This window comes from Rhincodon typus, chromosome 5, assembly GCF_021869965.1.
Source record: "Rhincodon typus isolate 14 chromosome 5, sRhiTyp1.1, whole genome shotgun sequence".
NCBI classification, from domain to species: Eukaryota; Metazoa; Chordata; class Chondrichthyes; order Orectolobiformes; family Rhincodontidae; genus Rhincodon; species Rhincodon typus.
Window position 1 is genome coordinate 42,744,611 of NC_063336.1, and position 27,371 is coordinate 42,771,981.

The window sequence follows — 27,371 nt, forward strand, 5'->3', positions numbered from 1 at the left end:
CTCAGGTTCAGAGGGATCATTGTGTGCATGTCCACAGATTCCGGAGGGCAACAGATCAGGTTGATAATTGGCTAAACCCAGCATATGGAATACTTGCCTTTACTAGTCAAGGCATTGAATACATGAGAAGGGAGGTCATGATGCAGCTGTGTAAGATGCTAGATCACAGCTGAAGTACTATGCACAGTTCTGGTTGCTGTGCTACAGGATGAATGCCATTGCATGAGAGAAGGATGTTGGCTGGTTTGAAGTGCTTCAGCTAAGAACAGAGACTAAATTGGCTGGAGATGTTTTCCCTGAAGTGGAGAAGGTTGAAAGGGAACCTAACTGTTTTGGCAGGTCCTGTCCAAGAAGATCCGGTGAATTTCTGCAATGCATCTTTTTAGAAGATATACACTTCTCCATTGTATCAGCGGTAGAAGTGTCAATGTTTCTGGAAGAGGTGCCAATCAAGTGGGATAACAAGGTGTAGAGTTGGATGAACACAGCAGGCCAAGCAGCAGAGGAGCAGGAAGTCTGACCTTTCGGGCCTAGACCCTTCTTCAGAAAAACGGTCTAGGCCCGAAACATCAGCCTTCCTGCTCCTCTGATGCTGCTTGGCCTGCTGTGTTCATCCAGCTCTTCACCTTGTTATCTCAGACCGTCCAGCATCTGCAGTTCCTACTATCTCTGCCAATCAAGTGGGCTGTTTTGTCCAGAATGGTGTTCAGCTTCATGAATGTTGAAGCTGCACTCATCCAGACAAGAGGGGAGTATTCCACCACACTCTTGACTTGTCAAAGTTGGACAGGTTATGGGGAGTCAGGTGGGGAGTTATTCACGACAGGATTCCTAGACTCTGATCTGCTCTTGTAGCCACAGTATTTTGTGAAGATTTTTTATTTTCTCTATTTTTGGACTGTTGATTCAAAGCAATATTTTTCCAGTTTTGATCCTGAGTTCAGTGGAAAGAGAATGGCAATAGCTTTAAAAGTGACATTTACTGGAGCTGTTAATGATATTCCTATATGGGGACTTCAAAGCCTCAGAAATTGTCTCTTCAACGGCACCATTCAGGGTGAACCAGCCCAACAGTATTAGTAGGATGGCTTATCTATGGACCAATTGGAATGGGTGAGACAGAACTCCATAGAATCACCATCATAGATCACCATAGAATCCCTACAGTGTGGAAACAGGCCCTTCGGCCCAACAAGTCCACACCGACCCTTGGAACATCCCACCCAGACCCATCCCCCTATAACCCACACACCCGTGAACACTACAGGCAATTTAGCATGGCCAATCCACCTAGCCTGCACATCTTTGGACTGTGGGAGGAAACCGGAACACCAGGAGGAAACCCACACAGATAAGGGGAGAATGTGCAAACTCTGCACAGACAGTCGCCCGAGGCTGGAATCGAACCCGGGTCGCTGGCGCTGTGAGGCTGCAGTGCTAACCACTAACCACCAACCACCGTGCCACCCCAAATGTAGCCCTCTTTCCTGCAAGGAAGAATTTATTCTATTAATTCTATGCAAAAGTTAGCCTGGTGGTTATGACGATACAGTTCACACGCTGGTAGATATCCTTGACTACTATTTTCTTGATTGCACTGTACTTTTCTGGGTAAGACTAACCAGCAGATTTACAGTGGGCTGGTATTGCTTTGAAGCTCCAACTGCAGTGTTGAGTGCGGTGCTGATCTATGTTGGGACTACTGCTGCTCAGAGGGCCACACGCAAGGAATTTATAAATAAAACAGTCATGCACTTTGGTCAGAAAAACACTAAAGGCATTACAAAGTAGCGAGTACAATTCCGATGATCGTACAGGAGCAGAGGGACCCGGGTGTAAAAACTCAGCTACGTCATTTAGATTGGCCCCTGATCAAGGAAAAGGCAGAGAAGTGGAGTTGTGGGTCATCAGATCAGCCACTCTCTCATTTGAATGGCAGAGCATTCAATAGCCATTTCTGCTCCTATATAATGGTCTTATGATCAGGAGACCAGTTGTGTATGAAGGGCAGCACAGAGAACCTAATCTCTGAAGGAAAAGCAACAAGATATCTTTTTCTCTCTCTCCCTTGTGTGAAAGGGATCAGTAAATCAAGCACTTGCAAGTTGTTCTCACCCTTATCCTCTAAACTTTTTTCCATACCCCTGCTGAATGGAAAAAGGAGAAAGCCTTCCAGGATATTCAAACGATCAATTCTCAATTAGTAATCCAAAGAATGGACTTTGGTGCAGATAACCTTGTGTCATTAACAAAGAAGGTGCCAGAAGACTGGAGACTAATGTGGTGCCTTTATTTAAGAAAGATAGTAAGGAAAAGCCAGGGAACTATAGACCAGTGATCTGACGTCAGTAAAGTTGTTGGACTGCATTCTGAGGGACAGGATTTACATGCACTTGGAAAGGCAAGGACTGATTCGGGATAGTTAACATGGCTTTGTGCATGGCAAAGAGTGTCTCACTAATTTGATTGAGTTTTTCGAAGAAGTGACGAAGGTGGTTAAGGAAGACAGAGCAAGATGTTGTCGATATGGACTTCAGCAAGGTGTCTCTCAAGGTTCCACATGATAGATGGTTAGCAGATGAGATTACATGGCATCCAGCAAGAGCTAGCCGTTTGGATACAAAATTGGCTTTAAAGGTAGGAGACAGAGGGTGATGGCAGAGAGTTGTTTTTCAGACTGGAGGCACGTGATAGAGGTGTGCTGCAAGGATTGGTGCTGGGTCCAATGCTTTTTGCTATTTATATAAAGGATTTGTATGCGAATATAGGAGGGATGGTTAATAAGTTTGCAGATGACACCAAAACTGGTAGTCTGCTGCACAGTGAAGGTTGCCTCAGAGTACAATGGACCTTGATCAGATGGGCTGAGGAGTGGCAGATGGAGTTTAATTTAGATAAATGAGAGGTGCTGCATTTTGGAAAGGCAAATCAGGGCAGGACTTGTACAATTAATGGTAAGGTTCTGCAGAGTGTTACTGAACAAAGAGACCTTGGAGTGCAGTTCATAGTCCCTTGAAAGTGGAGTCAGAAATAAATAGGATAGTGAAGATGATGTTTGGTATGCATGCCTTTATTGGTCAGTGCATTGAGTATAGGAGTTGGCAGGTCATGTTGAGGATGTACAGGACATTGGTTAGACCACTTTTGGAATACTGCGCTCAATTCTGATGTTCCTGCTATGGGAAGGATGTTATGAAACCAGAAAGGGTTCAGGTAATGAGTTACAAGGATGTTGCCAGGGTTGGAGGGTTTCGGCTATATGGAGAGGCTGAATAGGCTGGGTTATTTTCCCTGGAGCGTCGGAGGCTGAGGGGTGACCTTCTAGAGGTTTATAGAATGAGGGGCATGGATAGGATAAATAGACGAGGTCTTATCCCCGGGGTGGGGCAATTAAAAACTAGATGGCATAGTTTAAAGACAAAAGGGTAAAAATTTAGAAGGGACCTCAGGGGCAACTTTTTCCACACAGAGGATGGTGGGGTGTATGGAATAAGCTGCCAAAGGAATGGAGGAGGCTGATACAACTACAAACTACAACTACAAGTAACAGGCATCTGGACAGGTATACAAATAGGACTCATTGAGGGATATAGGCCAAATGCTGGCAAATGGGACGAGATTAATTTAGGATATCTGGTTGGCATGGAGGAGCTGGACCGAATGGTCTATTTCCATGCTATACATCTGTAGGACTCTAGTCAAACAACAACCTAACAATCTGTGAGACAGCATTTCCAATTTTTGCACAAATCCCCAGATATTACTGAATGGGACTTTGCAGTGTTGACAGGGCGGAGATGTTTCTGGTGCCTTAGTCAGTGCTAGGTAGTCAGTCCAGTTTTATTTATTTGGGACTTGTGTTTGATAAAACTGAATAGCTTGCGAGGCTACTTCAAAGGGCAGTGTCATGGGTCTGGAGTTGCATATATGTTGGATCAAAAGAGGAGAACAATTTTCTTTCCCTGAAGGACATCAGTGAACTTGATATATTTTCCCTCAGAACGGACAACGGCTGGAGCGCATCTCTGGAGAGAAATCAGAGTTAACCCAGAACCTATTCTGAGAAAGGGTCACTGGACCAGAAATGTTAACTCTCATTTCTCTCCATAGATGCTGCCAGACCTGCTTAGTTTTTCTAGCAAAGTCTGCTTTTGTTTCTGATGTTCAGAATCCGCAGTTCTTTCAGTTTTTATTTAGCCTTAGACTCTGACCCCTGGTGTTGGGCAACCCCCTACCATCAGGAACATTCTTCCTCTATCTAATGTGACTCATCCCGGAACAATTTTATAGGTTTTTATCAGACCCTTCCACAGCTTTCATTCTTCTGAACTCCACTGAATACAATCTTTCCTCACATGCCAGTCCTGTGATCCCAGGAATGAATCTGGTAAATCTTCGCTGCATGCCCTCTATAGCAAGAACATTCTCTCTCAGATAAGGCGGCCAGAACTGTATACAATATTCCAGGCATGGCTTCATCAATACCCTGTATAATTGCAGTAAGATATCCCTGTACTCAAATCCTCTTGCTATGAATGCTAACATACAGTTGGCCTTCTTTACTGCCTGCTACATCTGACTGCTTAGAGTGACTGGTGCACAAGTGCACCCAGGTCTTGTTGACCATTCCCCCCTCTCATTTTATAGCCACATAATAATCTGCCTTCCCATTTTTTCTACCAAAATGAAAAACTTCATTTTTACCTACATTATACGGCATTTGCCATGCATATTATCCACTCATTCAGCTTGTCCAAATCACACTACAACCTGAAAATTAGGTCCAAAAACACCACCTTCTCTTGCAGGACTTTCTACATGCTGACTTAAAAAGACCTCGTTCGTACGTTTTAAGAGATCTATCTTCTCCAAGCCTTTCAGCTTCGATAGGCCTCAGATAAACGCTGCCAAACCCAGTTAATGCTGGGAAAGTTGAAATCCCCTATTACTTTTACAAATTTGAAATTTTCCTACATAGCTGTCCTCTATCTTTCCATGACGATTTGGCCATCTGTAATACACTCCCAGCAATGGGAACGTTCCCTTTTCTGTTTTTTTATAAAAAACTTCTAACCATATGGCTTTATTTGAAACAAACACAGAATGGAGACAAAGTCAGGTGTGGCGACATTTGTGTTTCAAGTCCCATATGACTTCTTCAGAACTGGCTTCATTTGAGGTCTATTCAAAATATTCTGGAGCTGTAGTCGAAGCAGAGCAGTTAAAGCAGCAAACTTGAAACAGATTGGTGTTTCCCACTGACCATTCAAATCCTATTGACTGTACAATGGGCGGAGATTAAGCTCCACTTATCACATACGTCATAACCTGTCTGAATAGGTTGATTTAAAAAAAAACATACATCAATTTCCATTTTTACTGTCAAGATTGACTCTGCTTTAAGCAACCTTTTACATTCCGTAACATTAGAACTTGCAGTGTAAAAATGTTTCATTAAAATCATTAACTCCTTTCCATCCCAGTTTGGTCCTTTTGCCAATTACCTTAAACCTGCATCCTCTAGTTATCAATCCTCCTGATGATAGAAATTCTTCCTCCCCATTTACACAATCAAAAACCCTTCACGTAAATGTGAACACCTATTTCTCCTTAATCTTCTGAAGAAGGGTCCCAACCCGAAACGTCAACTTTCCTGTTCCTCTGATGCTGCCTGCCCTGCTGTGTTCCTCCAGCTCCACACTGTTATCTCTGACTCCAGCATCGGCAGTTCTTGCTATCTCCAACATGTAGATTAAAATCCCCCCATTAATTGCTGTACCATTTTTACAGACAATAGTTATTTCTTTGTTTTTGCCCACCCCAACGTGACGTTATTATTTGGTGGCCTATAGACTACACCTATCAGTGACTTTTTCCATCTTAGAATTGCTCATTTCCACCCAAATGGATTCAACCTTATTCTCCATAGAACCTATGTCATCTCTCATGACTGACCTGACATCATCCTTAAATATCAGAGCTACACCACCCCCCCTTACCTTCCTGTCTGACATTAGTGAGCTAGATGGCTGCTTACAACAAATTACAATATTGTTTAATGGTCACCATTATTGAAACTAGTTTTATATTGCAGATTTATTAACTGAATTTAAATTCAACATGCTGCGCTGATGGAACGTAAGCCCCTGTCCCCAGAATGAACGCCTGGGCTTCTGGATTACTAGGCAGAGGGCATTAATACTACACTACCATCCCCTCATGAAATTATTTCAAAGCGCAGGGACGGTATCCCTGGTATTCTGGTCAATATTTACCTTCAATAAACATGCCAAAACAGACAACATGGTTATCATTGCATCACTGTCAAACTGCCTCTTTGTGGGAGTTTGCTCAGCGCAAAGTAGCTGCAGTGCTCTCTATATCATGACAGTGATTTCAATAAATGACTGAATGGCTATGAAGTACTTTAAGACATCCAGTGATTGTGAAAAGTGCAATCTTTCTTCAACCTGACGGGCTTCAATTCAGCTGCTCTTTATTAAAAACTTAATGAAGGTGCAGATATACAACATGCTGTATTGCCATTCTCCCACAGCTCACAAAATTAAGTAAATTCATATCAAACCTTAGCTGTCGCCAACCCTATCCAAATTCCTTGCAATTATTGCTTATTGATAACTTCTCTCAATTTATTATCATGCAAAAACTTAAGACTTGTACAGTAATTGGAAAACTGGTTATTTTCAATATGCGAATATTCAATTGTACTTTATCCATGCTTGGTTGTTTTAAATAGCCCTATAACCGCTGAATTTAATCAAAATAATATTTTTATAATAATCTAGCTTGTAAAATTAATAAGCACATTGTCTTAATTTCAGGTTCTAATCACTATTAGCTATATATTACTATGTTAATACTTCTCCATGATTACAAAGTATAAACTATATAATTCAACTTGTCTTCATAAACTAGTGAATGGTAAACAGAAATATTACAGAGAACATCAAAAAAAAAAAAACTTGTCAACTTACTTCCTACAAGATTTGCAAGTGAAGAATCAAGATCACTCCCTAGGCTTTTGACTGGCTGTGTTCCTGCTGGTGCTGGTATTCCCGAAAGTACAGCTTGATTTTGTGACGCCATTGTGGGCATAAGGAGGTCACCTAAGCCATCAAAAACTTTGACAGCCAAAAAAAGAGAGGATTAATACACAGGAGTGGGGAACTCAATAAACAGTTTCTATTTTTTTTTTAGCTCTACCATTTTCATACGAACAATCCCATACATTTATATGAGCCACGTTAAGGTTCCACAGCAAACTAATCACAAAGAATAAATACATGTACATTAAATCAATCTCTTTTGGAAAAAGCTGTGTAAACTGTATGAGTTACAAGAAAAGATGGATACACTGATCAAAACATCACTTTCTCGGCCTTTGGGCAGAGTTAAAAGTATTATGCATACCCAGACTACTTTAAAAGTAGAGGTGGAGTACATTTGGTGATCACAGCAGTATCACAAAGAGTCAATCTGGCATAGCTTTGCAATTATGTTAATTTGAATTTAGAAAAGCACATTAGAAAAGTTTGCCATTTGTTAGTCAGTTAAAAGAAAATGTGTACAACACACTAAAAATGCTATAAGCTTACAGTATATCATAGTCAAAATTAAGCCAAGGCACAAGTAAGGAAAAAAAACTCACCAATAATGAAATCACATCAAATAAGGTGCCAACGTTGATGGCATGAAATAGAAGAGAAAATACCATAGCACCATTAGGAATTGAAAGCTTTGGCTCAATATTGAACAGCAGTAGCTGTTCCATTTCAGGTTTACTTTTAATTCAGCAGGAGCACAGGTCATGCAGAACTTGAGAGCCAAGCAACAATGCAGCCTGGCAAAATGTTGCATAATAATGCTTAAAGTGAAAAGGCTTTCACTGCACAGCTGCATACATTACAAATAGAATTTGCAAGAATTCACCCAAGCGTTCACACGGTTTTGCAACACAAATCAGCCACAAAATTAGGGAGTCTCAACTGGTATTAACCAACTAAACTAATTTCATCTTTGAATACCAAAATAATGCTAATGAAAGCATGCACTGGAATAAGCCAAACATTCCTGTTTGAGGTAAAAATTTGTCAAACAATTAAACTGAAAACATTTAATAATTCATTTAATAATATCAAAACTGAAGAAACAATGCGCACTAACCATTGTTTCATACTTCCTGACAAAACATGAATAATAATGGTAAGCAGAGAACTAAAATAAAAGTAACTATAATTTAGAATGCAAGTGCGTTTTTTTAAAAAGATGTGCAGTAGAATATTTCCTTATGAATGTTCAAATTATAACCATTGGTGATAACTGCTAGCTGAATGAAGCACTGCCCTTTTTGACAACTTAGAAATCGTTACAAATAGCTGAAGAGTTGTTGCTTTCGAAGTGATTCTAAAATAGACATTCATTTAAGTTCTAAAACTGATAAGTTGATTTTTGATTTATTGAAATTACTGGTAAAAGTGGTAATTTTCAGAAGATTTCTTTCTCGGACTTCAAATAAAGAATCTTCTTTCCCTTACCTGATGAATCAAAGGTGTTACTTGTGGCTGATATACCAAATGCTGTTTCAAAGTCAGGCTGCAAAACATTATTCTGTGCCGGTGGCATCGGTGTAGCTGTCGGTGTCATAAATGTATTTCCAAAACCTTAGAGAAAACAGATTTTTTTTTTTTTTAAAAAAATGCAGTGTAGGTATTTTCTTTTCATTACTGATCCTATTGGAGTGTTTATGCCTCCTCTAGAAAGCATTCATTGAACCATAATGTATAAAGGATTGAATCCTTTGGCCCATTGAGCCTGTACTGACAAAGTTACTCTAAATCTAAACTAGTTCCACTTTCCACCACTTGACCCATAGCCTTGAACGTTATGACATTGTAAATGCTCATCCAAAGGTACTGAAGCTTCCTGCCTCACATGCCCACTCGGCAATGCATTTTAGATTCCCACCACCCTCTGGGTGAAAAGAAAGAGTTTCCTCAAATTCCTTCTAAACTTCCTGCCTTTCATGAAATTATGTCCCCATGTCACTGTTAGTTGCACTCTAGTTGCACAGAAGCATATCTTTTATATATACTGTCTCAGCTATTTCAGGAAGTGGTTCAAACCAGACTGTTAGTCCCAAAGAACTATCCAAGCTGAAACACCTCCACTCACTAAGAGAGATTCTTTTCACTCTCCTCGGCCATAAAAGAAACTTAACTGACTACCCTTTAAAATTAAACTGTCCTAAATGACTGAACAATATTTTTGTGAACAGTTGAAAATGCAACCTTAATTAGTTCTATTTTAGGGAGGCAAGACTATGTTGCGCTGGATTCTCATTTACATTAACAAAGCAGTAAGTTATCACAATACAAAATCTAATATTTGAATGGCATACCTTTTTGTACATTCTACACTTTGTACTTTAGATTCCCTTTTAGGCACATTTTGAATGAGCAGCTGACACATGAAGGTTTAGCTTCCAAATGCATGCTTAGGAAACAAGGCCAGTTTGACTGCAGTCAAGATCACACTAATACAACATGATGACCAGCTGCTTCAGATTTTCCGAGATAGTCTTATACTTCAATGTTTTGTCCGGTGTCCCCAATTACACCTTCCCAGGTCACATTTTGCCTGGATTTTCTTCTCTTGCTGAAGTCTTTGTCTGCAGGTATGTCATCAGTCGTGGCAAGTAGCTGATCTCTGATTTTGGTGTGCAGCAAATGGTCAGGGGATGAGGGGTGACGTGCATATCAGAAGTGGCAACAAGAGCTTTTTAGGGTAGTATTGTGTATGTTCCCCTCTTTCCCCTCAGTGATCATTAATAAATATGTTCAGAGATCCATTGTACTTTGGCAATGTCAGGAGGACACAAGGCCTTGATTCAGTGGCTAAAAATGGAAGTGAAGAGACTCAGTGTGCAGATTTGAATGCAACATTGGGAGAGATGAGAGGAAGAGTTGAAACCTTTTATAGTTGTTAGTGGGAAGGATTACTTGAACCAGGATACTGACCGCATTCATGAGTACAAATTTTGTTGCTTAATAAGTTGTCCTAATTTCACTACATTAAGAGTCACCTCTGAAATTTAATGTGTAGACTCACTCCCTTAAGAAAACTGCACTGTTACAAACAAGCTTCAATCTGGAACAACAGACATACATAAATAAATGCAGTGATACTCCAAAAGGTAAAGAACCATCTTTTGAGCATTTGGTCTTCTCCCCTCCCCTTCCATAATTAACAAAGGTCAGTTACCAGCTAGTAAGTCCGAAGAAGCAGACGAACTGGAAACAGCCTGAGTGGCAGGCTGAGACTCAGTAGCAGAACTACCAAAAGCGTCTAGTATTGTGATCCAAGAAATGCAGCACAAAAAGGAAGAAAAGCACCTAACTTAGACTAAATGGTCTTCACAAACATCAGCAAAATAAAATCACGATGCATTTCATGAGATGAGGAATCAAACTTTAACACAAAGGAAAGGCTCAAATTTAAGTTCAAGGTGCTGAACAATGGATATAATATTGTTATTTCAACCTCCATCCAGAGTTACATTAACCAATTGTACATCATGCAAATTTGACACTAACACATTTCAATTATTAGTTTAAGTGTTGAGTTATATTACGATGAAAATATCAAGTTTTTATTACTGCATGACAACATGCCTTAACGGAGCACAATCATTTTGTTACTTCAGTAGATTTTGATGAACCAACAATTGCATATGAAAAAAAATTCGACATTTTTTACTTTAAAAATACATTCTTTTTAGTCATTAGTTATTTTGAACAGCATTAAATTCCTTCACTATATTCCACTATTCTGATACTTCGGTTTAAAACAGCTTATCGATGGCCATACTGACAAATGTTTAACGTGGAAAGAAATCTGTAGAGGTATACCCACCACCAAATAGATCAATTACAGCTGAAGATTCTGATTTAGCAGGAGAGGCACTGATTGTAGGTGGTGGTGCTACAAATGCATCAACTGTAGCAGGCAGCAATATAAAGGAAAATATGTAAATAATAAAGATGACAAAAGATTTCTCTCAATCAAAACAATAATTACGGCCAAGCCCATGACCCAAAAGACCATCTGAACATATAGCAAGATTATTTTAGAAAATTAGAAGAAAGGTACAATAGTTTTCAGTACATGTCATCTCCATCTCAACTTTCCACCAGATGTGACAAATGAAGCAACTGACAATAATTCCAAAGTATACTAAACTGGGAAAAAAATCTGTCCATTGCATATTCCCAAACTTAAGTCTGATAGCATAGATGCAGCTGAGAGATCGAGAAACCCAGTCCACAAAACTAGGCAATGCATGTCTACTGCCAATTGTAATTCCTATTTGCTAGAATATTTTGATCGCATCTTGTGGGCCTTGAAATGTGAAGTGGGATAGGGGCAGGTGTTGTTTCATTTATATGTACATCCTAAATCAAAATACCCAGATTGGCTAGTCAATGTATGTTGATAAATTCAAGGGAAAATTAATTAAAATTCTGAGATCCTCATGAGGCTCCGTGTAGACAAAATTTGAATTGGCCTCTACTCAAATTCAGAATGCAGATTTTTTTTTTTTTTTTTTTTTTTTTTTTAAACTGGTAGTGAAATTTCAGAGACAGTCAAGAGTGAAAAAAAATTACACCCCACCCCGACCTGAACAACAATTTTTATCTGTAAAGTTCAAGACACTAAAATACAAAGTTTCGTAATGTTTAAAAAGCTGCAAAGAATTCCCCAGCTCTATTCACAGAGCCCTGCAGCTTTATTTGTTAAAGTGGCCATCAGCATCTGAAAAAAGAAAAGACAGGTTGACATTTGACAAACAATTCCAGCATTTTAATATTTCAGTATCACAGAGCTTCATTTTCGATTTTCTCTTACACTCCCCAATTTACCTCATTAAAAACTACTATATTTCTAACACTCACTCATTTTGACAAAGTTGTCTAGTGGTTCATTCATTGCCACTTTTCTTCGGGGAAGGTTGACCTTCAAGAAATTCTGCTCTTCTCTCAATTTGTTTCTTTTATGTTGCTCATCTTTGATCTTTTCTATTTTCCTTTTCATGCCTGAGCACATATCTATTAAATCTTACTGTCACAGCCACATTTCATTCCTTAGTGACTGCCTCTATTGGTATTTCACCCCGTTCCAAATGAAATTTTACTCTCAAGTTTTAGATATATTGACAATTACAGATATCTCAACAGTCAACTCTCTTTGGATCATTACCCTTACCACATTTAGAGATCTTGGTGCCACATGGTATCACAAAAAACAACACTGAACACTCTTCAACAATAATGACTTATTGTACCTGTGTCCTGCTTTACAGACTGACTATTCATCGGATGCAAAATTTTAATACAACAACCTTCTTTTCAGGTGTTAAGGATCCATTTTTTTTTTAAATTTACTTGTCAAATACCATTCCCTGCAGCTTTTCAATGTTTTCTTCATTGATGATTCCGGTCCTCTGTCCTGCCATACAGCACCCCTTGGGTTTTCCCTCATCTTCTTCCATTTTACCTCCTTAAAGAGTCACATTTCTAACCCTTGCATGCTCAGGTGAAAGGACATGACCCGAAACATTTTACAGATTTTCTCTTCACAGATCCTGTCAGATGTGCTTTGTTTTTATTTTAATATTTGGGTGTATACAAATATGCTGTGCACAAAGACCTTTGATCAGGACTGGAAACTAGAAGTGAGATGAGAGGCTTAAAAAAGATTTGAACAAACCAAAAATGGTTCAGGTTGGAAGGCAGAGAAATCACTGAGGAGAAACCCAAAACGAGGAATGCCTTTTGTAGTCACAGCCGAACACAATGATTTTTGAAAGCTGGAAGCAGGATAATCTAAAGGTTCTCTATTTTTGATTGAAAGAAATGCATAAAATGCAGGAAAACAACACTAGAAAGATGCACCCAGAACACAAAATTCCATTCTTCCCAAAAATACACATACAAAAGCATATTCATTTAGACCAATGTTACAAGTGTGAGAACCAGATGCAAAGTCTGAAGTACCAGAGGAGTACTAGTGAATTCCTCAATTACAATAAGTATTTTATAGAATCAGAGTTATACAACACGGAAGGAGGCTATTTGACCCATCACGTCTGTACTGGCTCCCGAAATAGCTACCTAGCTAGCCTCACTCGCTAGTCCCATTCTCCAGTCCTCTTTCTGTAGCCCTCTAATGTTAATCACTTCCAAATATATATCCTCCTATAGAATTCAACTCTCCCAGGCAGCACAGAAGAAATCCTAACAACTGAGTAAATAAGTCGTCCTAGTTTTCCAATCCTTCCATTCCCTTGCCCATTTCATCTCCAACACCTTAATGCTGACCTCTTGCGCATTCCCAATTTTAACAGTTCCATACTAGGGGGGGATCAGGTACATAATTCTTTGAAGTTTACGTCACATACAGACAAGATGGTTAAAAAAGACATTTGACGCGCTAGCCTTCACTGTTCAGTGCTTGGAGTATAGGAGTTGTTAAGGTTGTACAGGACATTGGTGAGGCTTCTTCTGGAAGCCTACGCCTAGTTCTGGTTGCCCAGTTATAGCAAGAATATTATTAAGCTGGAGAAGGCTCAGAAGAGATTTAGCAGGATGTTGTCAGGTATGGATAGTTTGAAATATAAAGAAAGGCTCGACAGGCTGGGGCTATTTTCACCGGAGTGTATGAGGTTGAGAGGCAACCTTATAGAAGTTTATAAAATAATGAGGGGTATAGATAGGGTTAACGGCATTTGTCTTTTTCCTAGGATGGGGGATTTCAAGACCGAGGGCACATTTGTAAGATAAGAGGAGACTTAAAACAGACCATGAGGGGCGATATGGATTGGTTGGACCAAAGGGTTTGTTTCCATGCTGTATGACTCTGACTTCTCAACTTACCCCAAGAGACACTCTTAAATCTACTTGTTTGGTGAAGCTTTCAACCTTCTTTTCTTTCTAAGGCACAATATGGCTCCCTATCCAATTCTGGATGCGAATGCTTAAGATGCCCAAGTGGTTTGGTTTTAAAATAAAAACACTATCTAAATCCAAGCTATTGTTGGTTGCTCTTTTATGAGATTCTATTAGTCAAGAATTACCTTTGTATCTAATTTTGAACCCTTTACTAACATAGTCTCATTAGACTCTTACCTTACAAAGTATTTCCCTTTCTACATTAGAAACTGAATTTCCAGAGACATTCCTTGATTATCATATTGTATTATGATCTCCACCGTGTTCTTCTAGTTTGTATGACTACTTCAAATTTGCCTGCCAAACTTCTCAGCTGAGATTTCCCACATCCATACCATTTTCATCATCTTGCTCTTCTCTCGTGCAGCTAGATCCACTTCCTTGTTTACATGCTACTTTTAGTTTTTCCTTTCACCAGATTATTTTCATTCAAAAATAAAATCCAAACAGCAAGTGTTACTTCCCTCCTCCAAATGGCTGTACCTGTTCACTAATTCATTATCCTCATTTCCAGCTAAAGTCCTACAGCTTTTGTGTTGTGGTAGTGTCTCTACCTCTGGGCCAGAAGACGTGGGGCAAGTGGGACTTGAACCCATGTGTCATAAAATGGTGAAACAATCAACTAAAAATAACTGCAGCTGCAGTCCTCATCACCTGCTAGTCATGTGCGGCAGTTACAAGGTCTGCTGATTCACCTCACCCTATACAGGAGACAGCAATACACATACATTTCCTCCACAAAAAGGGAGTGTATTTGCTGCTTATGTTGCAATCTGCAATTAATACACAGGGGGCAGGGGGGAAAAAAAAGTCAGCAATTTGCCAATAACTCGCATTTTGGTTCAAATTATGAGCCTAACCTCCCCATTACTTCAAACACTGCTTCCCACAACACACTAACCTCAGTTTGGCTTCCTCCACTATTTCAATCAAGCTCAATGGAAGCTACAGGACCAACATCTCACCCTTTCCCTCTGATTTGATCCAAATACTGGCTTCAACAACTTTGCATTACAGCTTTCCTAGCATGGCCAACTTGCTTTGATGTACTGACCACTGGCATCTGGGAGATGCAGGGCGAAATGGGATGGCGAGTTGCCTTCTTGAGCCACAGCAATCCATGCACTGTAGGTTTGACCCACAATGCCATTAGGGACAGAATTCTAAGATTTTGACCCAGTGACAGTGAAGGAACAGCAATATATTTCCAAGTCGGGATGATGAGTGGCTTGGAGGGGAACTTGCAGGTGGCGGTATTCCCACGTATCTGCTGCCCTCATCGTAATAGATGAAAGTGGTTGACGGTGTACAAAAAGGTGCTGTCTGAGGATCTTTGGTGAATTTCTGCAGTGCTTCTTGTAGCTAGTACGTACTACTGTTACTGAGCCTTGATGGAGGAGTGAGTGGTTATGGTGCCAATCAACTGGGCTGCTTCGTCCTGGATGGTATCAAGCTCAATTATTGTTGGGAGTTGCACCCTTCCATTCCTCAAGTAAGGAGTATTCCATTGCATACCTGACTTGTACCTTGTAGACTGCGGACAAGCTTTGGGGAATCAGGTGGTGAGTGATTTGCTGCAGTACTCCTAGCCTCTCTCTTCTTGCTGCTGTATTTATACGGCAAGTCCAGTTGAGTTCTTGGTCAATGGTAACCTCTCAGGATGTAGTGGGGGATTCAGATTTGGTAACACCATTGAATGTCAAGGGGCAGTGGTTAGATTGTATCTCACTGGAAATGGTCATTGCCTGGCATTTGTATGCCACATGTCACTTGCCACTTGCCACTTGCCACTTGTCAGCTCAAGCCTAGGTCTTGTGGCATAAGCATCGACTGCTTCAGTATCTGACGCGGCACAATATTCAACACATTTGCAGCATCATTGGTGAACATCCCCACTTCTGACCTTATGATGGAGGGAAAAACATTAAAAGAAACAGCTGAAGATGGATGGACCCAGAACATTAGCCTGAAGCACTCCTGAAGGTGCCCTAGAGTTGAGATGACTGACCACCAACCACCGCAACCATTTTCTTACGTGCCAGGTATGACCCCAGCCAGAGAGTTTGGCCTGATACTCACTAATTCCAGTTTTGGTCAGACTTTGATGCCACACACAGTTGAACATGGCTGTTAAGCCAAGGGCTATCACTCACCTCACCTCTGGAATTCAGTACTTTTATCCATGAAACATTGGCACCACATCCAGAAGTGGCGCCAATCAAGCAGGCTGCTTTGTCCTGGATGTTAAGAAGCTTGCCGAGTGTTGTTGGAACAGCACCCACCCAGGCAAGTTGGGAGTATTCTATCATACTCCGGACTTGTAGGTGGTGGACAGGCTTGGGAGTCAGGACGTGGAGGTACTCGCCATAGCATTCCTAGCCTTTGAAATGCTCTTGTAGCTACTGGATTTATACAGTAAGTCCGGTTGAGTTTCTGGTCAGTGGTCTAGTCAATGAGGTCAGGAGCTGAGTGGCCCTGGTGGGACACAAATTGGCATCAGTGAACAGGTTATTGCTAAGCAGGTGCTGCTTGATAGCACTACTGCTGACACCTTCCAACATCTTCGTGATGATCAAGAGTAGACTGATGGGGTGGTAATTGGCTGAGTTGGATTTGTCCTGCTGTGTGTACACAGAACATATCTCGACAATTTGCCATATTGGTTGGGTAGATACCAGTGCTGTAACTGTACTAGAAATACTTGGCTAAGGGAGCAGCATGCTCTTGAGGACAAGTCTTCACTACTATCACTAGAATGTTGTCAGGGCCCACAGCTTTTTCAGTATCCGGTGCCTCCAGCTGTTTCTTGATATTATGTGGAGGGAATCGAATTAGCTGAAGATTAGCATCTGTGAAGCTGGGGAGCTCTGGAGGAGGCAGAGATAGATCATCCACTTAGCACTTCTGGCTAAGATTGTTGCAAACGCTTCAGCCTTATCTTTGGCACTGATATATTGGGTTTTTCCATCATTGAGGATGGGGATATTTGTGGAGCTTTCTCCACCGTTGAGTTGTTGAATTGTCCAGCACCATTCATAACTGGATGTGGCAGGACTGCAGAGCTTAGATCTGATCCCTTGATTGTGGGGTCTCTTAGCTTTGTTCGACACATGCTATCTATGCTGTTTGGGACGCAAGTAATACTCTTTGGTAGCTTGATCAGGTTGACACCTCCTTTTTAGGTCTACCTGGTGCTGCTCCTAGCATGCCCTTCTGCACTCTCCATTGAAGCAAGGTCGATCCCCTGGCTTGATGGTAATGGTTGAGCAGGGGATATGCTGTGCCATGTCATTGCAGATTGTGCTGGAGCACAATTCTGTTGCTGTTGATGGCCGAAAGCACCTCAATGGATGCCCAGTCTTGAGTTGCTAGATCTGTCCCAGTTAGCATGGTGATACTAACATGATGTAGGATATTCTCAATGTGAAGGTGGGACTTTGTCTCCACAAGGACTTTGCGATACTCACTCTTACTGATACGGTCATCTACAGCCAGCAAATTGGTAAGCATGAGGTCAAGTATGCTCTTCCCTTGTTATTTTCTTCACCACCTGCTGCAGACCCAGTCTAGCAACTGTGTCCTTTAGGACCTGACCAGGTTGAACAGTAGCACTGCTACCAAGCCACTTTTGATGGCAAACATTGAAATCCTAAACCCAGTGTATGTGATGTGCTGTTGCCATCCTCAGTGGAAGGTGCACTATACTTGGTAATCAGTAGGATGTTTCTTTGCTCACGTGTAACCTGAAACCATGAGACTTCATGAAGTCTGGAGTCAAATACTGAGGACTTCCAGGCAACTCCCTACCAAGTGTATACCACTGTGCTGCCACCTCTGCTGGGTCTGTCCTGCAGGTTGGACAGCACATATTCAGGGATGATGATGGTGGTATTTGAGAGATTGCAATGTTTGATTCAGTGAGTATGACGGTTAGGCTGTGGCTTGACTAGTCTGAGAGACCGCTCTAATTTTGGCACTAGCACCCAGATAGAAGGAGGACATTGCAGGGTCGACAAGGCTATTTCTGCCATTGTCTCTTACAGCACCTAGGTCAATGCCAGGTTGTGCATCCAGTTTCAATTTTTTGTTGAGACTTCATAGTGATTGATACAACCGAGTGTCTTGCTAGGCCATTTCAGAGGGCAATTGAGTGTCAGTCAACTACATTGCTGTGGGATTGGAGTTATATATAGGCCAGACCAATGTGATCCTCAACATTATCAGAGTTTCTGGATTAGTGTTGGGGTAATACCACTGGGCCATTGCCTCCCATACTGTCCCTCATGTTGCCATTTTCTGTGGAATCCTGTGTTCGAGACAGTTCATTGTTTGGCAGGCGGTGGGTGGACATATCAAGTTGATTAGGAAGTTAGGCAGAATGAAATCTTTTTTCGGTGCTGATGCATCTATACATTTCATTTTTTGCTTTATTTCGTGGTTAGTGAACGTGACTTTTTATTTTTTCCAATTTTTCCCAAATTCTTGCACGTGTCTTTTTACATCTTGCGTCTCTTCATCATTTATGTTTATATGATCACTGATAAGATTTCACTTCATGCCAACATGTAAACAGGTTTGCTCCAGTTTAATCCCATTAATGTGACAGAAAGCAACTTTTTTGGTACTTTTAAAACCGACTAGTCTCCCTTTGGTTCATTCAGATGTGTTACACTTCCCGTATTGAAGGAAGGTCCACAGCTAAAAATATTCTTATCAGATGCTTCCAGCATTTTCTGTTTTACTTTCCCAAAGTTCAAAGTCAACTATACCCACAATTACTATGATTCTTGATATTAAAAATCTGAGCAGCTGAAGGGCAGCTAGGGCACTGGTGAGCTTTTCATCTTGCATTCAAGACAGATTTTAAAGCAGACAACAATTACTATTGCCAAACAATTGGCATCCCTTTTTACCCAATTGCGATTATTCGAGGCACTAGCACGGGGAGTGCATCTGGGAACAACTGTTCCCTAAACTAAGAAGGGCACACTACATGGACGTGTTCTTATTATTTGCAGGGCACTGTGCTCTGCAAACGAATGCTTACTGAAAGCCGCAAATAATGAGATATGCATTCCCCACAGCAATGCCTCAACCAGAGTAGAATTAAAATGAAACTGAACAAAAAACAAACTTTGAGTTAATCGTTAACTGGTGGATTCTTCATGGCAACACCTCTGGCAGATTCCACCTGCCATCCAATCAGCACATTTTCCCTCATGAAATACAAGTTGGTGGTCCCCTCTTAAATATGACATTTTGCATCTGTCCTGACGAGTACAAGACAAGAAACATCAACATCTCTTTTTTTCAGCCATATTCAAGTACCAAGCTACCCAGCGACTAAAGATACCTAATAGCACAACACACTGCTTATACATGAATGCAACAAGTAGGGAGAGTTTGGGGGTGGTAGTTGGACAATTTCCATTTTAAATACACAGCATGGAAATCATTAGGTACAGAACTCTTGCTAGTGGAGAAAGTACCCAAAGGACTTTATCATCTTTTTAGCCACATTCTAGCTTCCACCAACATAGTTGCCAATTTAGTTGAAGTTATAACATAACTAAATTGTTCTGTGGATCTAACCTCCTGAGGAATTAGACAGGGTTCCCCAGACTCATTTTTCATTGGGCTTAAAAGTCAAAGTGAGAACTCACTGATTAACTACTTTGCCCTAAACACAAGACTTATTTTTAAACTATTTTGTTCAAATGGATACTGTCACTATCTCCAAAGCATGTGCTCAGAAAGAAGAGGATGACTCACCAGATAACAGATCAGCAGTAAGACTATTTTCAGGCAAAGGAGAAGCCCCACGAGAAGGGGTTGAAAAAGCATCTTTGGAAAGTGAAAGCAAATAAATATCAATAATTGAGAGATCAATTAGTCCCTTTTCCAAAAAAAAAGTGTTATATACAATTTTAAATTTAAAATGGATTCCAAAAGATTATACGAAATACTCGTAGATTTCTCAGTGTCAGATGGGAACCGAAGCTTTTCCTGTTTTGTACCTGATGCAAACAGGTCTACACTAGGAGCTGTTTCTGGTTTGGGAGTTGTAGATGCATTTGGTTCAGGTACTGAATCAAACAAATCTAAGAGCAAAAATAAGATATATTAATTTTCCTTTCTCACATGAAATCTCCATGATAAAAGAAGCTTGCATACATTTAAAAGACACTTATCAAATATATCTATTAACACAAGCTAACCTCCAACCAGGAGGTATTTAAAACATCCTTGGCACGAATGTGCATAAGTTTACAAGGCATTAAAACTTAAATTTGCTGCATTATTACCATCTTAGATCAGAAATGGCAAGATAAAGAATAAAATTACCACCAAAAATATCAAGAACAGGTGCAGTGGTGGTGACAGGAGTATCAGCAGTTGTAGTGGTAGGAGGAGCAGTAGTAGGAGGAGGAGTAGTAGTAGTAGCAGTCGCAGTAATAGTAGTAGCAGTAGTAGTAGTAGTAGCAGCAGTCGCAGTAGCAGTAGCAGTAACAGTAACAGTCTCAGTCGTAGTCACACTAGTTGTTGTGCTGGTAATGGCACTAGTAGTTGTACTGGTAGTTGCACTGGTAGTTGCACTGGTGGTGGGGGTAGTTGCAGGAACGCTGGCCTCAGCAGGCTTCATAGCAAAAAGGTCCAGTTCAGCAGCAGCCTCTGCACTACCTTCAGATGGTGCAAAAGGGTCTTTGGAAATGGATAGAGGTGGGAAGAGAGAGGGTCAGAGGATGGAAAGTTAAAGGTTTACAATCAAGAAACTAGGGTTAACATCTACACAGCAGTAGAGTGATTTATTTCTCCATAAAAGTAGTAATTGACACTTCATTAACCCTGCCACATACATGTCTAAAAAGTTCTAAAAGTTCCATTTATACAAGTTTAAAAAAAATTGACACTTTTTTGTCTTGCACTCATTAAGATATTTTGCAAGAATACAAATTTAAGGGGAAGAGTAACTTTTACTGCATAAGAAGAGACTGCTTGTTGGTTGGCAAGTGGGCTCTGCTTGGGAAGAGGAGTCACTATGTACACACCTATTAATGCTGATTGACAGATTAACTTTGTTAAAGCTTAAACCACAGGTTGACTAAGAGGCTGATCAAACAGTCAGTCAGCTTGCATGCATTCTCCATAGTTATACCTCTACCAAGCAATTACCATTTTATCCTCATGCATAAAACATTAGCTTTCCCATTTAATGTGTTTTTGCGAAATAGCCTGATGAGTGCAAGACAAAAAGCTTAAACAAAATGCTTTTATTTAAATAACGCTCAAGTTCTGTATTTACAAATGACTATTTGTACAGGGGTTAATTTACATTAATAAGCAAATAACATTCGATACATTCTTCGCACAGAGAAACCAAAATTATCACAAAATAATAGCAACACCTCACCAAATCAGGAAATTATACTGATTAGAGAATTATGAATAGGATGCTCTGTGATTTTTAAAATGTCAAAAGCACTCCTTGTTTAAATAATTAGTTCGCTAGTGTTTTAGATTAAAATGTAAGCTTTGCCCTTTAAAGAATGCTGATGACATCAGTTTAAGTGGTGTTTTTATGCTTGATGATATGAAGAATAATGGGACTGTCTTAGTAACAATGGATAAAGAATATCTGGCTGAATCAGAGCCCATAATTGATCCCGAGCTAAACTTTAGACCTCAAATGGAGGCTCTGGAATGGAGAAGACAGATTTTCAACTTTCAGCTAAAAGTCACCACAAATTAGTTAAAAGTACATATTCCAGACTGCAGATGGGAAGTCTTCAGATTTGGTCTTCCCAATTCGGCAGTAAGCATGGCAAATAAATGCTCTATAGTCGTTCACTAATACACATGACAGAAAACTGGCTGACTTCCATACCAGTTCATGAAGGTATTTGAGGCATTGTGGACAGGAAAGGACAGTGAACCAACACATGGGTGATGAGTGAGGATAGTGCCATCTGTATAAATAAAGCAGACTTCTGAGCAAGTAAACACCTCTAGAGGAAATCAGGTTAGCTAGAAAAGCTGCACTTTCAACAAGCTGAAATAAACAGTGAAACCTACTGGGTGGGAATAGAAGGGAGGAGCTGGGTAGCAGTTGGATAGAGATTATTGAGAGGCTAGGAGGAGAATACTCCTGGTCTCAAAAAAACTTTTGTTTTTTTATTAAAAAGCTGACAGTTTCCAAAAGGTGACTGTGTGTACTCTTTTTAGGAATCTTTGGTTAGGTCCTGAATAAAACTACAGATGATACTCACTTGCATGTTCAAATTGCACTTGGTCCTGAGACCAATTAAACAGCTTGGTCTATTGAGAAGGTGGTCTGGGCACATATTGAAAGGCCTACCTAAGAATCATGAACAGCACACAAAGGGGTGTCCACCCTATTTTCTGCAACTCGTCATCCATTTTACATGCAAGAAATAGTTGGCTAGTAGTTGCCAACTACTATTCATACTTTCTTGATCACTTAAACAATTCAAGTCTCATCTATCACAAATCCAGTTAAATCCCATCCTATTAAATGGCTTTTAACACTTTGAAATTTGGTTATTCTAACTGTTCCTTTGCTAGCCTGAATTTCCCCAGAAATTCAATTTGCTTGGCACAACCCTGTTCACCCATCAATCTTGTCGACCAAGAATGGCTACTCAGTTCCAATTCTTCAAATTTTTCCTGGCCTCATATCATTCTTTCTCTGTAATCTTCAGTCTTTTGTAGAAAAAAAAATTGATTTGGGCACCACTGGCTAGACCAGTATTAACAACCCATCTCTCACTGCCCAGAGTGGAGTTAGAGCCAACCACATTGCTATATACCCAGTTTCAGAAGGAGGTTAGACAAAGCATGAATGGCAGATTTTCTTCCCTTAATGACATTCGTGAACCAGCTAGGATTTCATCAACCATCAACAGTGGTTACAAGATTAATAGGTTAGCTTCTAATGCAAGATTTATTTTATTGGATTCCACTTTCACCATCAGCATGGTAGGATTCAAATTCATATTCAAACACAAACCTGGAGTTTTGGATTACTAATCCAGTGACATTACACTGCACTGTCATCTCTCTCTATTGCCATATTTCTCTGAATAGCCTTGACATCTTCTACAGCCTTGCCTCCTTTCATCGCCACTGATCTTATTGCTAATTTTAGCCTTTCCCAAGATATTGCATTGCTAAACTCCTGTACCATTAAAACCTGCATTTATATTGCACAACACTGATCATTGCATCCCAAAGCAGTTTACTGCCCATGCTTTATGTGCAATTGCTTTAGGATCCACGGGAACCAAAATATGCCATGTCACAAGGGATAAACTCCCCAGTTCTTTGAATAGGGCCTAATCAGCTTGTATAGCTACCAAAATATGGAAACAAGGCTTCGGGTCACATGATTCACCCAGAAAAAGCACCAGCAAGGCAGCAGTCTCTCAATGCATCACAACAATATCAGCTCCATGGGCAAGTGCAATTAATTGAAATAAGGAAAGCTTCTAATCATCCTTCAAATTCCCCTTTTTGCATTACAATTTCCATTGCCAGGACCCTGAAATTTATATTGAAATGGGGGGTACTGCGGTGCACAGTAGAGGGAGAGGGGGGGACCCAGAATTCCCAGGAGAGCAGAGATTACTCCATAACAGGCCCTCTGTAATTCTCTTCTTTCCATTTCCTGCCTAGCAGCCAAATTGAAAAACTAGGAAGCCATAGGTAGGAGACTGCTGCCGGTACTGCTGGTGTTCCAGCAGTTGAGAAAGACTGGGTTTGCTGGAGTATGGCGGTGAGGTAGTGAGGGTTAGGAAGCGGACAATCTGGATGGACCAGTGATTAACAGAGTCAACTTCTGCCTAGGAGTTGGCTCAGTATTAGGAACTGGAGGTGGGATGTCAATCATGGTTGGGTTGGTCGGAGGGGCGTGGGGAGGGAAGTGGAAGAAGCTGCAACTAACAGCTGGGAGGTCTCGAAGGACCAATGACCAGATTTCCACAAGAGATCAGTTAAGACTAGTCCTACTCCTCTTTGCTCACAAGGAGTGTTCCAACTACAGACCTGCTGGACACAACTGCTCTCTCCTCCATTCCACTAGTTCTTGGAAACTCAGCCAGCAACTGCTTTTTTTTTAAAAAAAAAAAAATCAAGCTCCCATATACACATACAACATAATTTAGACCAGTGAAGTTCCTGTAGAAGTGGCGTTGAAAACCACTCAATCAATTCCCCTGGGTTTCTACCAATCTTATGATTAAAATTATGGGGTCCAGGATAACCCAAAATAAGTGTTTAATACAAAAGCCCAAAAAACTCTGTGGTACAGATGAAGCAGTCTGCTCATATTTGAGATTTTTGGACATTGATAGAAATGCTGTGCAGACCAAAATTATGCCACCAGTTACTGTTTTAGCCAGGTAGATTGTAGCAGCAACAGAAAAATATGTCACTCAGATTACACTGCACTGGTCGTGGATGCATGATAGGATGTTGCCTGCAAAGAGTAAATTCATTGCAGGGGGAAAATAGTGGGGAAGAGACATTGAGGAAGGGAAGTTGACAGAAATGAGAAGGAAAGCAGTTCAGGAATCAGTACAGAATTGGGCACTCAAATATTAGCTTTCAGAGCAATATGAAACAAAGTAAATTAGCGTTACAAATTTATGGGATAATAGGAACATGGCAGGGACTGCTGACAACACACAAGGATATTTAGTTCTGTTTTTAAGGATACAGAAAAGCTCCCATGCAATTTATAAACACTGGATTATTTTTTTCTCTGCACAAAAAGCAAAGTAGATAATAGTATATGCTGTGAAAAAAAAAACTTGATAAAAATCGGAAACTCAGGTTATCTTGAGAAATTCCACACCAATAATGAAAAACCAAAAATGTTGTTAGTTCAATGACAACTATAAGTAAACTAATGATAAAAGACCCACCAGTTCCAGCACATGCATCAAGCGCTGCTGCTGCAGGGGCTGCTGCTGCTGCTCCTGCCCCTTCAGATGTTGTTGATTCTTCAGTAGGCGAAGCTGCAAATGCATCTAAGATGCATTACCAACACCATTCACAACAGAAAATGGGAGAGAAAAGCAAAAAGGAGACAGGGATATACAGAGCAAGAAACAAGTCACAAGTCTGTAAGCTAAAGGCAAATAAATGCCCCCATTTACAGTATTCAAATTCCCCAAAATTCAAGACAAAATGTTGGAATTTTAGCCATGCAAGAAATCACTTAAGGGTGGATGGTTGAGGGCTTTGGGGGTGGGGATTGAAGAGTAGGATGAGGGAAGAGTTCAGCTATTTCCCATTAGACAGCAAAGATAAACACAAATTGAAAATGTGAAACAGCATGTCAACTCCCCTTGGAAGTGTGCATTATTCTGTATTCACATTTGATTATGCATTCACATTTTAAAGCATCATATTTTACCACTTTGATGGTAATTTACTGTGCGCTTTTAGAAGTTAAACAATTTGCAGGCCTATAATCACTTTAACAAATTGTAACAAAATAGGTAAAGAATGTATACACTAGCAGGACATCAGTCTGCACTTTGTAATAATCAGGATAAAATTATGTTCTCCAAAGCAACTGGTATAGTTTTGTTTTCATTTCACATCCCATGCTTGAATTCAAAGCACCATTTTCAACTTCAGTTACATCCTTTAAGGCTCAAACACCTGTTTCTCCTCTTACATGCCTGAACCTCAAACTGAAACATGATAAGAATTGAAACAAAAATGATAGTACAGCACTACTAGTTGGTCAGAGCATCAAGTGGGGCTGTTTTGAGGTGAATAAACTGAGACAATCCTAATCAAAGTCACAAATAACATCCCAAGCAATTGTGGATGTAATAAACATTGATCTCTCTTGACTTGTTAATATATTTCAATTCATCTGATCATAGTATCTTCCTCCATTGCTTCAGCTTCTATCATCCAAATGGGTGCAACTGCTGTCACCTAGTTCCATTTCTATCTGCCTTATCTGCTCATTGTGAAGGCAATCTCCTAAAATCTCTCTTTGGTCCCCACGGTTCTTATCCATAAGCCACCCCTTGGCAACTATGATGAAAGGTGCATAGATTACTTTTGGAATTTGGATTTCAAAATGGAGGTTGACGGGTGGGTTATTTCTGTATAAAGGTTTTCTTGTTTTAAAAATAGGTTAGAATCATACAGCAAGAGTGATCTAAATCTAGCAGTCTGTCAGACAACAGACCCTGTGACATTATTGAAAAGAAGCTTATGCCGTTGGGTTACAACAGGCATAGTAAACATTTTTGAAAATGTCATTGATGGTATGTTGGCTTCAGTATTGGGTCAACACTTGAGGTGGTGATGTGGTGAACTGTCTTCACGAACGACTAGTCCACATGCTGCAGGCCCATCCTGCTGGGAAGTGAGATCCAGGATTTTAATTCAACAAACATTGGAAATATCTCGCTCCTCCTCCAAGTTATGATGGTGCAAGGGACTTAGGAGGAACCTGCAGTGGCATTCCCATGGATCTATCACCTGTCTAGATGGTGGCTGCTGTGTGTTTGGAACATGGTGACCAAGGAGTATTGACAAGTTACATGCAAGGCCATTTACTTCCTTTTAATTTCAGAAGAATCCAGGATTAAAGGTTTTTTTTTGTAATTTAGAAGACGTCAGTATTGAATTCAGAAGCAATTTTTTCTCCTAGAGTTCAGTGCAATTCACAGAACTCAAGAGTTCAGTTTTAGAACCTCCCAAAGCAGGAGTTTGATTAGAAACCTGCAGGTTATTTGAATTGAGAAAATTAGACTGTCAGTTGTGTGAAATGTTGGCACTTCGAGTTGAGATAAGGGTATTAATTTCTTTGGATTTGACTCTATAAATGGAGAATGTTGGTAAAGATTGAAAACCCTTGCTTAAATGCATTGTAAAAGATCATTATAACTACCTTCCATATGTAAATAGTTTACTTTTTAAAAAAAATCTGAGATAAACTTCTGTTTTTGTTAAAGAAAATCTGCAGCCTTGTGTGAATATCAACTGTTAACTAACTAAACAAGACAAAAAACAAATTATAAATCTATCAAAGGGAGTAGGAACTGCTGATGCTGGAGTCTGAGATAACAAGGTGTAGAGCTGGATGAACACAGCAGGCCAGGCAGCATCAGAGGAGCAGGAAAGCTGACGTTTCGGGTCTGGACCCTTCTTCTGAAAAGGAACTTCTTCACTCAGAGGGTGGTGAATGTTTGGAGTTTTCTACCCTTGAAACAAAATTAGAAATTGCTGGAAAAAACTCAGCACGTCAGGCAGCATCTGTGGAGAGAAAGCAGATTTAATGTTTTGGGTCCAGTG

The 27,371-nt window shown here is 40.3% G+C and overlaps 1 protein-coding gene across 2 annotated transcripts in view; it reads right to left on the bottom strand.

Moving 5' to 3' along the window:
- Nucleotides 1–27,371, bottom strand: part of LOC109913545 (clathrin coat assembly protein AP180-like) — a 211,297-nt gene that overhangs the window by 24,126 nt on the left and 159,800 nt on the right. The window contains exons 17-24 of one of the 2 annotated variants that reach the window (XM_048596769.1): nt 24,971–25,075; nt 20,373–20,729; nt 20,045–20,128; nt 19,800–19,871; nt 10,933–11,016; nt 10,282–10,365; nt 8,556–8,681; nt 6,996–7,142 (exon numbers count right to left, since the gene is read on the bottom strand). In XM_048596769.1, coding sequence (XP_048452726.1) covers nt 6,996–7,142; nt 8,556–8,681; nt 10,282–10,365; nt 10,933–11,016; nt 19,800–19,871; nt 20,045–20,128; nt 20,373–20,729; nt 24,971–25,075 — 1,059 coding nt within the window. The remainder of the gene's footprint in view (nt 1–6,995; nt 7,143–8,555; nt 8,682–10,281; nt 10,366–10,932; nt 11,017–19,799; nt 19,872–20,044; nt 20,129–20,372; nt 20,730–24,970; nt 25,076–27,371) is intronic. The other variant, XM_048596770.1, reaches the window with a different exon arrangement.